The following is a 17,549-nucleotide window of genomic DNA, read 5'->3' on the forward strand; positions in this document are numbered from 1 at the left end:
ACAACGTTTAGCTGTGTTTGGCCAGGGGTTATGGAGCTCTGGGCTGCCCTGTCTCAGGGGGAGCTCCCCACCTCTGCCCAGCTGAGGCATGACCTCACACCCCAAAGCAATCTCACCTCACCTGGCAGGATCAGGGTACAAAGAGTAGCTGTGGCCCCTGATGAGCCATGGTGGGCATGGAGAGAAACCTTGTAGTAAATGTTTGCTGCTCCGCTCTTCTCTTCTTGCAGCACCAACAGACTTTCTCTCTCTCTGTTGCCCTACTTCCTCCCGGCCTGCCTTTCCATTCCTAGGTTAGAAGATGGGGAGACCTGACCCAGAAGAAGGGCAACTCCCGGCTCCTGTGAAGCCCCCGGATGGTGGCTGGGGCTGGATCGTGCTCCTTGGCTGCTTTGTCATCACTGGCTTCTCCTATGCCTTCCCAAAAGCCGTCAGTGTCTACTTCAAGGAGCTGATGAAAGATTTCCACGTGGGCTACAGTGACACAGCCTGGATCTCTTCCATCATGCTGGCCATGCTCTATGGGACAGGTGATGCTTGGACACACTTCCCCCTCCTCAACTCACAGCTTTCCCACTCTGCCATGTGCCCAGACCATGTCCCCATGGACCCTCCTCATGCTCACTGGCCTGGTCATGAACCACGATGCAGAATACAATTGTCCTACCACTTCTCTTCTGGAAGTGTGCTGCATCTCATATCCCTGTTTCCTCTGCCCAGCAGGAGTCACCCCACCTCCATCCCAGACAATTGATATGGTTTGCTCCCGCTGCTGAAGTGCTGTTCTTATCACACCAAGTGCCAGGGAACAGGGGTCCAAAGGCAGGGCAGAACAGAAGCCTCCACACCACCAGCCTCTCTTCCTTGGCCAGACCCAACAGATATGTAGCTAAGCAGCCAAGTAGTGAGCTCCATCATTACAGCTTCATCTTCCCTGAGAGCTCTGCTTGGGCTGCCTGCCCCTTCCCAGTTGTCCTGTCTCCTCCTGGTCACCTACTCTGTCTCCTCTGCTTCCTCCTAGGGCCAGTATGCAGCATCATGGTGAACCAGTTTGGCTGCCGGCCTGTGATGCTCATTGGCGGGCTGCTAGCTTCTGCTGGGATGATCCTGGCATCTTTTACCACCAATATCATTGAGCTTTATCTGACAGCTGGTGTGCTGACAGGTGAGAGCCCCAGGATTTGGGGGGCAACACAGGCTTACCAGGGGAAGAGCCAAGACTATGTCATATTTCCCCTTAGTGTATTTCCCTTTCCCTGCCATGTCTAGTATCAGGTCTCCCTCGCTTATTTGCACACACTAGGGGAGGCATCTAGTCCTGAAAGTTGCACCTGTGAGGGATGCATCTGCTGGGCCTAAACAGCCAGGGCCTGTGGCTGAGAGACAGAAGAAACCTAAGTGGTGCTCAGTGATCGTGGTGACTGCGGTAGGCAGCATCAGTACACAGTGGCAGGGGAAAGAGGCAGAATTCCTGTGCAAGGCTCAGGTCCTGCCTAAGTGTGAGCACAATTACCTGATTCAAACCCATTTCAGGTGGACAGGCTGGTTTAGCTCATCCTCTGCAAGGGCAATCCACCAACATGAAGGCACAGAGCCTTGTGAGGAACACATTCATCCCATCATGGGACTTCAGGACTAGGATAGCCTGAGGGGAATTTTCAGCTTGTTGCAAAACACATCTCATGCTCTTGCACTCCGTGTCTCCCTCCTGGCTCTCACTTCCATGTAGGTCTGGGTATGGCATTGAACTTCCAGCCCTCACTGATCATGCTGGGCACCTACTTTGACAAGCGTCGGCCTCTCGCCAATGGACTGGCTGCTGCTGGGAGCCCTGTCTTCCTCTCCTCCCTCTCTCCACTGGGGCAAGTGCTGCTGGAGAAGTTTGGCTGGCGAGGAGGGTTCCTTATCATGGGGGGCCTTCTGCTTAACTGCTGCACTTGTGGGGCAGTCATGAGACCCCTGGATATGGGCATGAAGAGGAAGATGGGCAAAGCTCAGGACAAATATGAAGCCAAGGAGATGCTGCCCATAGGAGGGAAGTCAGAGGAGGGAATCAGCACCACTGATGGAACTAAGAAAGGCAAGAAAGTCAAGAAGAAGCCCAAGAAAGGAAAGAAGCTTCTGGATTTTAGTATCTTCTCCAACCGAGGGTTTATAATTTACACCATTTCAAAGTTCATCCTGGTCTTGGGTCTCTTCGTGCCCCCCATATTGCTGGTCAACTATGCCAAGGACACAGGCGTTCCAGACACAGAGGCCGCGTTCTTGCTCTCCATCATCGGTTTCATAGACATCTTTGCCCGCCCAGCCTGCGGCATGGTGGCAGGGCTGAAGTGGGTCCGCCCTCACGTGGCATATCTGTTCAGCTTCTCCATGCTCTTCAACGGCTTGACAGACATCTGCAGTGCCAGGGCGAGCAACTACACGGGGCTGGTCATCTTCTGCGTCTTCTTCGGCATCTCCTACGGCATGGTGGGGGCACTGCAGTTCGAGGTGCTGATGGCCATCGTCGGCTCCCAGAAGTTCTCCAGCGCCATCGGGCTGGTCCTACTCATCGAGGCTTTCGCCGTGCTCATCGGCCCACCCTCGGCAGGTAGGTGCCTTGCTGCAGGTGACTCGTTTGGCTGCCACTGCTCCACTGTATTGCAGGTACTGGGCACAGACACTGCACTTGAAGAAAGACCCTATTTCTCAACTTTAAATTTGCTCTAGAAGCTGAGAGCTGATCTCTGCCTTCACTACAAATGTTTCTTAGAATCATGTTAAGGATAGGGTCAGGCACATGCTGCAGACAAACCTTTGAGAGTCTTCATTAGGACAAAGCAAGCGTCTCTCAAATTCTCCTTGGTGTCCATGGCCTTTTGATTGGCACTGTGAATAGTGATCTCAATTTGTTCTGATCCCAATTCCAAGGCACAGGTGTTTTGCTGTCAGTCAAGTCAAAACAGTTTGCACAGTCCCCTGAGGCATTTGCTGGTAATTTTTCTAAGAGGATTAAGACACTCACAGCTTTTCAGCCAGTCTAGTCTAGGTCACAGCCCCTGGCAAGGCCCATGCCCCACAAACAGCCCATCAAAACAGGCTGTTGAATGGAGGTTGGTGTAGATTAATGTTAAGTGTCTGATCACATGTGAGAAAGCCAAATCATGCCCAAGGCTTATTTCCAAACAAAGTGCAGTTTCCTGATTTGCAAGGAAGAGTCAGGGACAAGACTATGGAAAATCCCCAGGCAGGAACCACTCTGCTGTTTCTTGCACTCCCTTCCTTCAGCTGTAACACCTAGGCTAAAGCCCATCATTGAAGACCTTTGTGTGAGTGGTCTTTTCTTCAGCACAAACCACCAGTTCTGAGTAAAGCCCACCCTCAGCAACTCCAACCAGTTCTCAAGTAAAATTTGGCAGCCAAGAGAGGAACCTCTTAAATGCTAACAATAATTCATATCTCACTTTATAAGCTGTGGGGCAGTCAGCAGTCCCAGACCAGGGAGGGTCAAGAACTATGTGTCTGGAGGCAGCTGCAGAGAGATCATTGGGGGAAGAGGGGGATTTAACAGCACCTTGCCTAAGGAGCAAGGCCCACCAGTGGGGTGCTAAGAAGGGAATCTCTCAGCCCTCCTGCCTCAGTTCAGCTGTGCCTTGGTGCTGTGTGCATGCACAGTGGCACACAGACAGTGCAGGGCCACCGAAGAACCGTGCTGGGGGCAGCCAGGTCGCGTTGGGGGCCGTAGGACCCCCTGGTGCAGGAAGCTCAAGCGCTCTGACAATCCTGACGGCTCGGACTCGGGGAGAACAGTGCTCGGCTGGGAGAAGGGGGTTGAACAAAGTGGCTTTGTTTGGTGTAATCCTCCTGAGCTGCTTCCCGCTCTGTGGGGCCGAGGGGGTTTGGCACAGGATAAGCCGCACACACACACGCACGCGCCCTGGGGCACGCAGGCTCCTCGCTCGCCATCCGGCTTGGCGGAACAGGGGCACATTCACCTGCCCAGGAATTTGTCCCATGACTGCTCCGGGAGGCACCTCAGCGTGTCCTGGGGCTGGTTTCTGTAGCACAGCAGGGACTGGGGGTCACATGTGCATTTGGGAGCATGCAAGACCGGGATGAAGAGTCTCAGCCCTCCTGCCTCAGTTCAGCTGTGCCTTGGTGCTGTGTGCATGCACAGTGGCACACAGACAGTGCAGGGCCACTGAAGAACCGTGCTGGGGGCAGCCAGGTCGCGTTGGGGGCCATAGGAAGCTCAAGCGCTCTGACAATCCTGACGGCTCGGACTCGGGGAGAACAGTGCTCGGCTGGGAGAAGGGGGTTGAACAAAGTGGCTTTGTTTGGTGTAATCCTCCTGAGCTGCTTCCCGCTCTGTGGGGCCGAGGGGGTTTGGCACAGGATAAGCCGCACACACACACGCACGCGCGCTGGGGCACGCAGGCTCCTCGCTCGCCATCCGGCTTGGCGGAACAGGGGCACATTCACCTGCCCAGGAATTTGTCCCATGACTGCTCCGGGAGGCACCTCAGCGTGTCCTGGGGCTGGTTTCTGTAGCACAGCAGGGACTGGGGGTCACATGTGCATTTGGGAGCATGCGAGACCGGGATGAAGAGCGCGGTTCCACGGCTGCATCCTGACAGCAGCAAGGCAGCTGTTCCTGCTCCCCAGCACCAAGGACTGGGAACTCTTCCTCCATGGCTAGCCCTAGTGGATTCAGAAAATAGATTGAGAATATCTCTGGCACAGAAATCACCAGGTGTGGGCCAACAAGAGGGATTTCTCTGCCAAAGAGAAATTTGTTCTTCCCTTCAGAATGTTTTCCTGACATAATAGCTTAAGACATAGCAATGCCTCTCAAACTTTCTTTTCTGAGACTGGCCAATCCAAATCATGAGAGGCTTTTCCCACCTTGGCAACTAGAAGATGGCCCATCATGAAGGTGTTACAATTATTTAAGGTTGTCTAAACAAGGGAAAACACCAACCATGCACTGTCACCGTACTTTTCCCAGAAGTACAGTGTGGCTCTTTCCCAGGGTGATTTTTAGGTATTCAGGCTTCTCGCTGCTCCCTTGAGGAATGGGTCCTCAGCCAAACGCAGGTGTTGCCCACCTGCACTGAGTTGTCCATGCAGGAGTGCGTAGGCTGACTTTAACCATCTCATGTCTTCTCCAACCATCTCATTTCTTCTCCAACCATCAGGCCGCCTGGTCGATGCTCTCAAGAACTATGAGGTGATCTTCTACCTGGCGGGCTCAGAGGTGGTGCTCTCCGCCCTCTTCCTGGGTGTGGCCAGCTACTGCTGCCTGAACCGAGGGAAGAAGGAGCCTCCCCCCGAGAACAACCCCTCTGCAGGAGGGGGCAGCGACACCGAGGAAGCGGAGTCCGACGTGCAGGAAGCCGAGGAGCACAGCAGCAACAACCACCAGCCGGCCCACAGCACTGAGAACGCCGTGGTGGTGGCCAGCGAGGAGGCCAACCATGTGGCAGAGGAGCAGAGAGGGGAGGGAGGCGGCTGTCCCGCAGGGGATGGGGAGGTGTTGGCCCGAGACGGCTGTAACGCTGACCAGAGGGTGGAGAGGGACAGTTTTTAGCCAGGGCAGAGAACAGGGATGTATAAAACTGGCCTTCTTTGCAAGCACCTCAGCATGGGAGGGTAGGCGGGATGCAGGGAGCAGAAAGCTGGGACAAAGGCAGATGTAAGAAATAAGTGGGAGAGGTATAAGAATAGCTGGTCCTTATGTACATATGTCCACAACCCACCCAGTGATACGTATGCTTGCATCCATGCTGGTACAACGCAGGCTCAGAGCAGCCCAAACACCAAAAAGAAAAAAATAATAATCGTCTTTCCTCACTTTCAAACCAGCCCTGGAGAAAGTCTTCAGAAGAGGCTGCCAAGGACTCTCCTTTTCCTTCTGCATGGTCACAATACAGAACACAAACAATTAGAGACTCTTTGTAATCAGATCTGGTACGCTCTGTTCTGGTGTCAGTGTTTCCTTCACCCCACTTCCACGGTCTGGATAGTGTCAGTCTCACTGGCAGTGTGTTTAGGAGGTGGTGTAACTCACAGCTACCAACCACCATGGGGGCAGACACCAGGCTCTCTGCAACACCTCCCTCGGGCACTGCCGAACCAGGAGGCCACCAGCTCCAGCCACCTCTGCCTGGCACATCTTTAGTGGGCAGTGAAGCTGGGGCAGTGACACCTGATGCTGCTTCCCCAGGTGGCGAAGCGCTGCTGCTGAGGTACAAGAAGAAGGCACCTAAGAAAGGCTAATGCCATTAGGTGTGCAGCTGCAGCACGGAGCCTCGCTGACAGGAATAGCACCAAGCCAGCTTTAGCTAGGCTCAAGTGAGTCCCGTTGACGTGTGAAGGGAAAAACTTGGCCCCTGTGGGGGCGGGGGTTTCAAGACAGGTAAATAACCGTGTCCCAAGCGATTATCCACTGAGCAGGAATGGCACCAGGTGTGCCTGTGTTTTCCTCTTAAATAGAGAAAACCTCCTTACATAAAGGAATCAAAGGTAAGGCAGAAGGACAAGCCCAGTCCCCGGGTGCCGCTAACGAGGGTGTTGGAGCACGTGGTAAAGCAGGCATGACCCCCTCACCCCCTGCTGCAGTGGTGGATTTCTAGATTCAGAGAGGACAACCTTCCCTAGCATGCTTAAACCACTTCTAATCTGCTTTAGGACTGGATCTTTTATAAACACCCCTGGCCAAAGCTCTTTCTTCCGGTTTCCTGAACTGCTTCACCTCAGAGACCCTGGGGGAACCTGTCACTATAACAAGGGATCAAAAACTAAGCAGAGGGCTACAGGGAAGGCAGCTTGTTGGGCCACCAAAAATTGTGTTTCATTCCAGACCAGACTGACTACAAATTAATGGGTAGTTGGCAGGATCCATAAAGCCATTTAAACACAGCAGGGGAGTGGGGACATGAAGGAAAGGGTTTCATTCTAGGTGCTCCCAAACAAAAACCAGCAGTAAATGATGAGCAAGATGAAGCTGTTGAAGAATATCAGTTTAAGAAGAGACAGAAGAACTGGAAATTGGAGAGGAGAAGGTAAACCCCATGAGGCTGTACTCTGTCCCACCATAGCTAACACCACTGTTAGATCTGATATTGAGCTAGTCATAGTGGTGACTTTGGGCTTTTTCCTACTTAAACTCCCTTAGAAATATCCCAAACAAGACTAAACCCCATACCAAACCCCACATGCAAAGCTCTGGGAGAATGAGAGCAGCAGCAAGGGTGCTGGGGCCCTGCAGGCACTCATCCAGTGCCCTCAAAGCATGTTTTCCTTCCCAGCAAGGAAAGATCGCTGTTTCTGCTTGACCAAGCTGCTCTGCAGCTCTTTCCCCAGTAACCCCAGGCTGGTTTTCCCTTATTCACTAGTATGCCCTCCAAGAAAGGGCTCACAACTTCCCAGAGGTCCAAGGTCCACAGCATGAAAACAACTGCCCTTGTCAGCCAGGCCGGTCACTAGAACAAGGTTCCCTCTGTTTCCTTGTCACAAGCCAACATTTCCCACTAAGCCTCCCACTCTTAAATTATTTTCACAAAAGCAAATAACAGCCCTCAGGGTATGAGATCTCACTACAGACAGTGCTGCAAGATTCCCAGACCTCTTCATAAAAAACCCAGCTATGCTGCTTTACACTTGGTTTCAATGGCTTTCAGGCAGACTCTGCTGAAGCATTTTCAGTTCCCCCTCAACTGCTTTGTGTTTTGGCCCAACAAACAACCCTGAAAGAGGATCAGGGGCTTAAGCATCAGCTGAAGCTTGTGATGCAACAGCTGAGATGTGTGGGGAAGCTGGCCCTGGAGAGGGACAGAGATGCCACCCTGGCGGGACTGAGGCACCACACAAGACTGGTGTTCCCCTGGGAAGCAAAAATGCAGAGAAGCTGGTATTGCTGGAGAACTGGCCTTGCTACAGCGTTTGTAACTCTCTTCCTCTGGAAATCTGCACTGCACTGACCACCACAGGTTGGTGTAGAGATTGTGCACCAGTATGAGAAGACAAAAATGGCCAGCACATGACACCCATCTTCCCAAGATTACAGATTAAGATTAAAACCAGTGGAAGATAAGCAAACAAACATTTCATAGAAAGGCATGAAGGACATGAAATGAAATGTCAATATTTCTTTATTACAGACAATAGTCACTACACCAGTCTGTTTAAATTCTCCAGAGCAGCTTGACCATGGATGGCTTTTTTCCAGGCACCCACAGAGATGAAGAAGCTCCAAAAACAATCAAAGAGAAACACAAATCCAAAAAAAAAATCTTGATCATAAATTAATGCACTTAAATAACTTCTCCCACGACCACTAGAATGTAATGACAGAGAAGACAAAACCCCTGGCCCAAGAACACCACCACTCCTGGTGTTTGTGCTGCCCACTAACAGATAAAGTGCCATCTGCATCTGGGATTGGCCCACAGAGATGGAGGGAGGAGAAGAGAAAAGGAAGGAGGAAAGAAGCACTCTCACTTACCTCAGCTTTCCTTTTCCCCCTTCCCTTGTGCTAGGGAATGGGAGGAAAGGTACTGCTGCTGGCTGGCCCAGAGGCAGCACAAAATAGTTGTGCAGAGAGGAGAGCACACTAGTCATTCTTCATACTAAAAAAATCCCAAAGCCTCTTCCTCTCTCCACAAGGGCTTGTGTCTCCTTTCTATTTTAAAGATGGGGTATTTCCATCACAGTCCTAAGGTGGATGCTCGAAGGAGCTTGATGACAGCAAGCAGTGATGCTAACACTACCCCACAGCAAAAGGGGAGGATGGAAGGAGGCTGTTCTCACCATTTGTAACCACCTCCAAACCCTTAACCAGCTTCCATGTGCCAGAGAGGAGCGGTGCTGCCCATGTGCTCAGCAGAGTCCTGCCTGCACAGGGACACATAGCAGTTCTGGAGTGGCTTTTCCTCCCCACAGCTCAGTACCCAGGTTGGGTAGCAGAAGTCTCCAGGGGCAAAAAACAATTATCCAGGCAAACAAGCAAAGGAAAAGAGAGGAAAGCAGAGGTTGGTCCCAATCCAACCAGCTACCCCACCCAAAGCAGAGGAGGAATCCCAGGCTGGACACACAGACAAATCGCAGAGGATGAATGGCCACGTGAAATACATGTTTTCATAAGGCTGCAAAGTCCTCCCTCTGGCCATGCTGACACACTCAGGCGTCATCAATGAGCTTCTCTCCATTTGCATCCTCCCTCCCGCTACCCTCTCTCTCACTTTCTCCTTCTTCTTCCGCCCCATCTGTGTACGTGTCCTTCTGCCCATAGCTGAGAGTGGTGCGGGCGAGGTCCACCTCGATGGGGAAGACATCGGCGTCCCGGAGCACGGCGTAGCAGTCGTCGTAGTACTTGGACATCGTGGAGACAAAACGCTGGAGCTGGAACACGATGTCCTGCACTGTAGTGGAGACATGTTGGGGGGAAAAAGTGTAAAAATTTCCTTCCCAAACAGTGTGAAGGCTGTGATCAAGCCGCCCTTACCAGTGTTAGATACCATCTCCTACACATTAATCCCTTTTGGCCCCTCAGGGCTGACGTCTCGGGTACAGCCACAATGGAGTTCTTCAGCAAAGAAGAACGGAGCTGTCTTCTGAGCTGGGACAAAGGAGGAGCACAAAGTCCAAAGTCACGTCTGCTGAACTCAGCAGTGGCACTCACCATGTTTCTGGTCCAGGAGCTCTATTTTCTCTAGCACGTCCTTCCTCATCTTGGCGAAGCGCGTGCGAGCCTCCTGCCGGCAGCGCAGGATGAGGCGGTACTCGTAGTTCCCAGTGCTGACCCGGTAGAGAGGCTCACCCAGAGCCTGCCAAAATCACAGTGCCATTTTAGAGACTCCCACAGCAGTGCTTGCACACGAGTCTGCCTACCAGTGTGGACTCACAATGACCTTGGGTTATCACAGACCTCTCAGGCACACTGGAACTGCTGTCAGGAAGCAGGAACCAGGAGGCACACTGAGCCGTGTCAAAAACTGGCAGTCAGTGGGGCCACTTTGAAGGCCAAACACACACCAAGCATGGTAAAGAAAAGCATCACTACTAAGCAAATGCAAAAGGACAGGCACCTTTCAGCACAGCATGGAGAGGTGGCATGGCTTCTTACCTGGACTAGTAAGACAAGCATTAAGAATGAGTTTATATCAAGCACACAAAAATTCTGCCCTCCTCTGTAAGGTTTTCCCTGAATGGATTGCATAATGAATTACATATCTATTCAAGGAACTCTCTGGTATCTACAACCACCCAGACACAATGCTGGAAACCAACAGGGAGGGACCTATACATTGTCCTGCAAAAGTCTGGGAAGGGGTTAGCTCTGTCAGCAGTGAAGCATCCTTCCCTTGCACCTGTAACCACAACATACAGAAAAATCCGTGAGACAAGACTACGGCTCCTCAGCACACACTGCACGTGCCAAAACCCAAAAGTGTCGCTCTGCTGGGAAAGACTGGGATTTAGAAGGAAACATATCATGAAAAATTGTGTTAGGAGTTTGGTTCCTTCCTGACACTTGGAAACTAGGCATTCCAAGAAATCAAATGCCTGCTCTGAGTGTGATACTGAGGATAAAAAAAGATGTTATTTTATGCAGGGAAACTGGAATTTATGGGATACCTTTAGCTATTTTAAACAGAGCTGTTAAGGATTAAAGTCCTAAAACTCTAAACTATAAATCCCCTGTTGTTAAGAGATATCCTTTAATCAATTTCCTTCACTTATAAATGCAGCTTCACATGCATTTTGGTACAGAGAAGCTAAATCTCCATTTCTAAGAAACAAGTCCAGAATTAATGATAAGCTGTACACTACACACAAATGGAATCTGTGAAGATAACACCTTAATCCTCCTTACATAACCTAATAGTACTTAAACACTGAGAAAGGCAACCACTGAGCAAACAAGCTGCAGTGCTTCCCAGGTAGCATTTAAGGATCCTCTATTTCTAATACATTAAGAATAAATGTATGTAATTCCTTAAGATGCATTCACTAGTTTAGGTGCTGACAGACACAGGGGTGCTTTTGCAATTGTATGATACTCACAATGCAGCTGTACTCTTCATCATCCATCTCTTTGACTTTCAGGCAGTAAGACTTCGCAGAATTAAAGATTAAAAAAAAGCAAAACAGGAAGGAACTATTAAAAATTAGAAACAACTTCATTATCACCATTACCCATGAGGTTGCACCATTCCAAGCCTTTCTTAGGAGGCAGACTGAAGAAAGCACAGTGGGAAAAATCCAGTGTTGATCTACTCTTTGGGAAAAGACAATACAAGAAAAGTATGACATGGGAATAAATAAGAAGGGGAACAAAAATATTAATTGCAGGAAGGATTGATGTAGGAAGAGATTCTGCCATATTCTCTTGCCTTAGGACTGCAGCTCCAACTACTTCTCTCAACAGGTAAAAGCAAACAGATTCCTTCAATTACAGGTGCACTGAGCAACCTTACCCTTTTTGGGTAGAAAACAAGGGCTGAGTGGAATGAAGGAGATAAAAAAAGGGCAAGGTCTAAATTACAGCAAATATAACTTGACAGTTGTTTACTTTGACTCAAGAAAGTGTGGCCAAAATTACCTGAAAAATATGGATGGGGAGTTTTTAGAGGAGTTCAAGAGCCTAAGCTGCAGAGGAACTCTTTAGAAATAAATCAGGAAATAATTCTGACCATGTAGAAAATAAGTCATGTGGGTACTGTAAGATCTTTCTTACCATTGAAAAGTGTTAAGTTAAAAACATGTGTCTGAGCCTGAGTAATCTGGCAGTAAACAAAGAACTAGAAAAAACAGGGCATTTTCTCATGGATTATGGAAGGATGGATATGTGATCATATAGGCTAGATGTGATTTCCAGGATGATTCTATGAAGCTTAATTTCAACCAGCACTTGGCGGGGGGGGAAACAACCAGAAAAACCAAGCAGCTCACCAAATATTCAAACTTGACATCCAGGTATTTTTTGATAGTCAGCCTCGTGTCAGGAATGGCTTTATTCAGATAGGTATTCAAGTCAGTGAGCATCTGCAAAAGAAACACCCACTTGCTGAATAAAGACTAAAAAGCATGACTGCAATTCAAGTGCAACCTTTTACCTAGCACAGGTCATGAGGCTGCCTCAAAACACTTCTTTGAACTCCAGCATATTCGAAAGAAAATGTTTGATTACGGCTCAGAATGGTTAGAGCCTCCTTTACAGTCACTGGCAAGTGGCTCCAGTGCTAGAAATGCCAGCCTCACTCCTAGCCTGGATTCATCTGCTTCTGACTTGTTTTATTTTCAGCTAATCCTGGAAACAGCCCTCCCTCATTCAAAGTTTCATGACCCAGCATCGTCCGTCCAACACAGCACCGAAAGTAGTGCCCAAATCAACACTTAAATTCTCCCTTTGCTAAACTAAGTGCAGAGATCCCCTGGAGACTCTCACGCAAATGTATTGATTGAAATTCTTACATTGTTCCTGCGTTGCTTGTCTGAACTCTTTTAGTGACACAATGCAGTTATGGATACCAATATCAGGTACTACACTGGTCAGTGAGACTACTCCCTCATCCCCAAAAGGAGAGGAATATACCCATATGCAGAAGTCATAGGAACAAGGTTGATATATTCATTATGTTACCTCTCAGGTTCTTTTCATTATGAAGAGAATTCCCTGAAGGAAAGCAGAAAGGATCCTTCTTCCCTCAATGAATTAACTTTTAAGACCACACCTTTAAAGAGAGGCTTCTGTCTTTCTAGATTCCCCTCTTCTCCAAACCCTTTACTCCTATGGTTAAATTCTTTACCGGCTTAATTGTTTTCAGAAGGTGAATCCCAAATTTCTCAATGTTGCGATGGGCATCAGCAAATTTCACAAAGGCTTCACTGGCAGCTGGTTGTGGTTCCCGTACACCAATGACAGAGAAAACATCTCCAAATGCTGCATGAGCAGAATAAATACAGACAGATCAATAAAGAGGTGAACCCTGAGAAAAACCTTGTCTCCAGTATTAGAAGTCCCTCCCATAACCTTACAATGAACTGTGGGATGATGCTACATGTGGGAAATAGTAAAGGTAAGTTACACATTCCCTAAAGACCAGAGTTTGGCAGGGCATTTCCCCAATGTCTTATGTGAAGGATGGGGCCTGTGTTAGCACCATGACTGGTAATACAGAAGAGCAGTCCTTCACAGCTCATTTCTGCAACTCATAGTTTTCTTTGAGTGAGGGAATCACACATCTAAGTACTGACAAAAACTCCTGAAACTGAAGGTCAAAGATCTCTGCTCCCTTTGCTCAAGATTCTTTACCTCTGTGTGTCTGAGATAGCTCAAAGAAAGCCCTGAGAAGACTCTTGGTGTGCTCTGTCAAGCCTGTGATGGAAGCCAGAAAAAACATTTAAGTCACTTCACTGAAACATAATGGAGGCATCCTTCTCTCCATCTGTGTCCCAGATTGCATGGCTGTCTGATGGAATACCAGTTTACCTTTGTATAACTCTGCAGTCCTCTCCAGCTCCTCTAATCTCTTCACTAGTCCATCTAAATAGAAACAAGTATCAGAATACAGAATTATAACAGTCACATTCAGGACATGGTTAAGACCTGACTACGTGGAAAAACACCAGTTTCATTTATTTGGTTCAAATTTCCCTCATCCCTTAATGCCTGTCCTGTGATACAAGATGAGCAGCTTTTAAAATTATGCAAACTTATTTTATACCGTGGGGTCATCATCTATTAGCATTCACTAAGTTGGTCCCTGCTTTAAATTAATCTGACCTGAGATAACATTTAAGTGGCCACAAGGACAGGCTGTATCACTCAGGAAGGGCAGAGACAATCACAACAGCAAGGCAGAGAAGAAAAGAATGTGGACCATGCAAGGAACAATAAAAAGCAGGCAAATACAGGAGAGTAAGCATTCCATTAGGAAGATGTCCTCCTGGACAATACCTACCATTGCAAAGTATGGCTCGGCTTAACCCCAGAGCATCTGCTGTCCCCGAGCTCATGTTCTCTACCAGCCGGTGCTTTACCTTCTTCAACACTAAAGGCCAAAACAAAGTCACAAACCAGCATCAGGGTCACTTCCATGGGCATGAAAAGCTCACCAGCACATTTCACTGGTTTTCCAAGCACTGGATTAACTGCACTTAACTCAGTGTTGAGGCAGCAAGAAGAAAGAATATTGTAGAAACAGGGTACTCTGGTCCAGCCATGCATAATGAGTTTTCTAACTTGCCCATATGCTCTGCTCTCACATCCTAAACATTTCAATCAACAGTGCTCCAGCAATTCTTTTGGAAGATTGTCCCAGTCAATCACTTTGCTGTAAGCGAAGCGCTTATCTTGATATTTGGAACTAAACTTTGCTTATGCTACCTGCTGTATTATTTCAGCTGAAGTAATGAGGCTGAAAGACAATCAGGACTTGATGCTCAGTGTTGTCTCTTCCCTTACTTTTCCCTTTTGAATCCTAGTTAAACCCTTTTGTCACTTCTTGATGGAATTTCTGCCTTTGGTGGTCAAACCCCACAAATTACTAGCAACATCTATGCCCTTCTTGGAACCAGATGACTCAGTCACCTTTATTTACAGGCTGCCTTGCCTGCAGATCCCAAGAACTCAGCTGAAGCCACAGTGTTCTGGAAAATACCATATTCTCATCACACTTCTGTTTTCCCAGAAATCCATCTCACTATTCACGATTTTCCAGAACTCCTGTCAATTTATTAGCACCATAATCACCAGGAAAATAAATGAGAGCAAAGAGAACGGATACATTTTGCTGAAAGTGAGAAAGGCAGACCATATAAAGGAGACAGCTGTGTAGGCTTAGTTCAAAACCAGACACTTTGTTTCAGCAATAAAGGCTCTCCTGTCTCCCATAAAATTTATGTTTATACAAAACTCAGCATAGATAGGTATTTCATCACTGTTCTCCATGGTTAGAAATCACCATCAATGCCTTTCAACTGACACATTTCTGTGTATATCTCAGAACAGGTCAGCCTAACTTACACTTATTAAAAATAAATTAATTAAATTATTATGCAGTTGACATTCATCATCCATGCTAAACACAGCACAGAAAAACAAGCCTCCCACAACAACAATTAAATCTTGATTTAACTTTCAAGCCTATTTCAAAATGTCAGGGAAGGATTTTTTTTTTAAACCTGTAACTCTCTTTGAAAACGACTGAGTTAAGAGCAAGAAAGGAAACAGATTTGGTTTTAGCTGGGACCAATCTTTCATGCTTCTGCATCATTTTAACACCCTATGGAGAAAGCAACCAGTCTTACCAATATCCAAAGACTTGCCCTGCTTCGGGTCAGCCTGAAGCTTGTTGTAGTGTATTGTCACTTCTCCCTGCAGAAAGAGCAAACCCCAAACTGTGCTGGGAGCAGGCAGCAGCGGCTCCCTTTACCCAAAGACAATAAGCTGCCAGCTATGACCCAGAAGCTCCAGCGGCCCCCTCCTACCTCTCACCTTTACCATCTGTATCATCTTGGCCACCTCCACTTTGGTCTTCCCTTTGACGGATTTCCCGTTGACTCCGGTGATTTCATCCCCGGCCGCCACGGTGCCGTCCAAGGCTGCTGGAGTGTTGTCGAACACCTAAGGCAGAGCACAGGCGGTCTGCAGGCAGGAGAAGGGACAAACAGCTGCCTTCCTCCCACTTCATTCACTTCTGCTTTGTCCATGGTGGAGCTGCAGTTTTCCCCCCTTCCAAACCAAGAAGTGGGCTGATCATCTTGTTCCCTCAGGAAGTTCTTGCCCCTAGGATGTGCCTCCTTGAGCACCGGATTTCCTGGTGTTGGGAGTGTCACACTCTTCCCCTGTGAATTCTAACATCTCTCCAAGGAGAAGGATAATTCTAGTAGTTTTAATTTAATTTTCCCACACCTACTAAGGAAATCTTTTCACTGAAAAATGAGATGTCATCTCCCACTTTGAGAAAAACAAACAGCATAGGGCTCTCTTTCCACACTTCCCATCTCTCAGGCCAACCCTGTTTTAAAAAGATGGCTTATTTTTCCTCCCCAGGTGTCCACCTGGACGATGTAGAGACAGGGGCAGTACTGTGCTCCTCCTCCAATGCTGATCCCAATCAGGTTCTGAGAGTCCTTCTTCAGGGTCACTGTCCCAGGTACAGTGGGGATGCCCCTACAAAGAGAAAGGAATAACTGAACACAGGCAGAGCTGCCTGCATATGAAGCAACCCTGGTATCTGAGTCAGTACAAATGGGAAACATCATGGACACTGCACATCTGAATCCATTCCCTCACCTCTGCCACAGAGCCTATCAGCATGGGCCAGCAGGGAGACCTTCAGCGCTATCTTTTTCTTGGGATTGCATGCAAGGATTAGATGTGGAAGAGACACCCTCATCTGTGGCCAGGCACTGAGGAAACACTATCATGCTTTAGTGTTTCACCTGCACATAGTGCTGAAGAGGACAACTTGCACAGCATAAATGTGATGCAAATCAAGTGCTCTATGATAAATGCAGGGCAGTCACTGCAGAGCAACACAAATATTCTCCTTTGTCCACCAGCACAGTGATGCCTTATCCCTGCTTTCCAGAGGGAGCAAGAAATCAGCACTGAACAGGAAGGCTGATGTTCAGCACACAGCGTCACACACAGGTAAATTTATCAACTCTCATTAGGCCTTAGCTGCAAAGCCTACTTCTATTGTAAGAAACACCAGGAAAAGATAAGTGAAATACTCACAGCTTATCTTCCTCAATATCATAGTCCAAATCTGCAAACATTGTTTTGGCTCAGTGGAGTCTGCTTGTCTGAAGCTGCTTATTCCAAACTCCCTGGGAAGAAAGAACAGAATAAACCAAATAAATGAAATATTGCAATAGGAAAAAACAGAGAACCACCTTATCACCTTTATCAATCTCCTTTTTGTTCCGGAATGCCACATTGTGGTCTCTGATCTCATATCAAAAGATGAAAAAGTGTCCCCGGTTCTCTGCTGTGCATGCGACAGGACGAAGCCCTCGAGTTTGAGCGCTGCACGCTCCAAACCCAGGACAGACACACGTGCTGCGCTTCCAAAGCACGGAACAAAACGCGGCCCCTTCCCGAAGCTGCTTCTCCCCACGCTCGACCTTGCACCACGGCCGCTGGAGGCACTCAGCTTGATCCCGGCACCCACCACCCATTTATCTCCACCTTCTCGACTCCGCAGCAGGTCACGCCACTTTCTGCCGCTCACCGCCTGTCTCGGCAGGCCGTGCTCAAGCTCTCCACCGAGAGCCTCATCATTTCCCCACGCACAAACCTCCTTTCCATTTAATTTCGGGCACCAATTAGCTGGCACGTGTGGCTTCCGCCCACCCTTCGGCAGCACCCACGGCACGGCGACGCCGTGAGGGTGCTCGCCTCCACCACACCGACCCTTTGGGACCAGGGCTTCACCGGCAGCTCAGCGTGCCGCAGCCCCCAGGCGGGGCCGGGCAGGGGCTCAGGGCAGGGCAGGGCAGGGCAGCGGGCAGGGCCGGGCAGCGGGCGAGCACAGCCCCAGCCCCAGCCCCGG

General features: G+C 48.8%; 2 protein-coding genes across 2 annotated transcripts; one reads left to right on the forward strand and one right to left on the reverse strand.

Moving 5' to 3' along the window:
- Nucleotides 1-243: 243 nt before the first annotated feature.
- SLC16A8 (solute carrier family 16 member 8) lies at nt 244-5,942 on the forward strand. Its single transcript, XM_041416783.1, has 4 exons — nt 244-530; nt 1,022-1,165; nt 1,730-2,593; nt 5,181-5,942. The coding sequence occupies exons 1-4, from the start codon at nt 302-304 to the stop codon at nt 5,570-5,572; spliced, it is 1,629 nt and encodes a 542-aa protein (XP_041272717.1). The 5' UTR covers nt 244-301; the 3' UTR covers nt 5,573-5,942.
- A 2,175-nt stretch (nt 5,943-8,117) lies between these two features.
- Nucleotides 8,118-17,530, reverse strand: PICK1 (protein interacting with PRKCA 1). The gene is made up of 13 exons (XM_041416839.1): nt 17,295-17,530; nt 16,733-16,824; nt 16,051-16,162; nt 15,485-15,613; nt 15,298-15,364; nt 13,950-14,039; nt 13,478-13,531; nt 13,301-13,363; nt 12,795-12,928; nt 11,938-12,030; nt 11,050-11,100; nt 9,665-9,809; nt 8,118-9,404 (listed from the first exon to the last, which is right to left on the reverse strand). The coding sequence occupies exons 2-13, from the start codon at nt 16,771-16,773 to the stop codon at nt 9,163-9,165; spliced, it is 1,221 nt and encodes a 406-aa protein (XP_041272773.1). The 5' UTR covers nt 16,774-16,824; nt 17,295-17,530; the 3' UTR covers nt 8,118-9,162.
- Between the last annotated feature and the right edge of the window lie 19 nt (nt 17,531-17,549).

Source organism: Onychostruthus taczanowskii, unplaced genomic scaffold (genome assembly GCF_017590055.1).
Source record: "Onychostruthus taczanowskii isolate IOZ18803 unplaced genomic scaffold, ASM1759005v1 scaffold53, whole genome shotgun sequence".
Lineage (NCBI taxonomy): Eukaryota > Metazoa > Chordata > Aves > Passeriformes > Passeridae > Onychostruthus > Onychostruthus taczanowskii.

What these genes read in the sequence shown, in the direction of transcription:
- PICK1 (XM_041416839.1), bottom strand. Translation starts at nt 16,773, where the DNA reads ATGTTTGCAGATTTGGACTATGATATTGAGGAAGATAAGCT. An exon ending in GACTGCAGAGTTATACAAAG is followed by an intron (nt 13,364 to 13,477) that starts GTAAACTGGTAT and finishes CTTCCATCACAG; the next exon opens with GCTTGACAGAGCACACCAAG. An exon ending in GCTCCTGGACCAGAAACATG is followed by an intron (nt 9,405 to 9,664) that starts GTGAGTGCCACT and finishes TCTCCACTACAG; the next exon opens with TGCAGGACATCGTGTTCCAG.
- SLC16A8 (XM_041416783.1), top strand. Translation starts at nt 302, where the DNA reads ATGGGGAGACCTGACCCAGAAGAAGGGCAACTCCCGGCTCCTGTGAAG. An exon ending in GACAGCTGGTGTGCTGACAG is followed by an intron (nt 1,166 to 1,729) that starts GTGAGAGCCCCA and finishes ACTTCCATGTAG; the next exon opens with GTCTGGGTATGGCATTGAAC. An exon ending in CATCGGCCCACCCTCGGCAG is followed by an intron (nt 2,594 to 5,180) that starts GTAGGTGCCTTG and finishes TCCAACCATCAG; the next exon opens with GCCGCCTGGTCGATGCTCTC.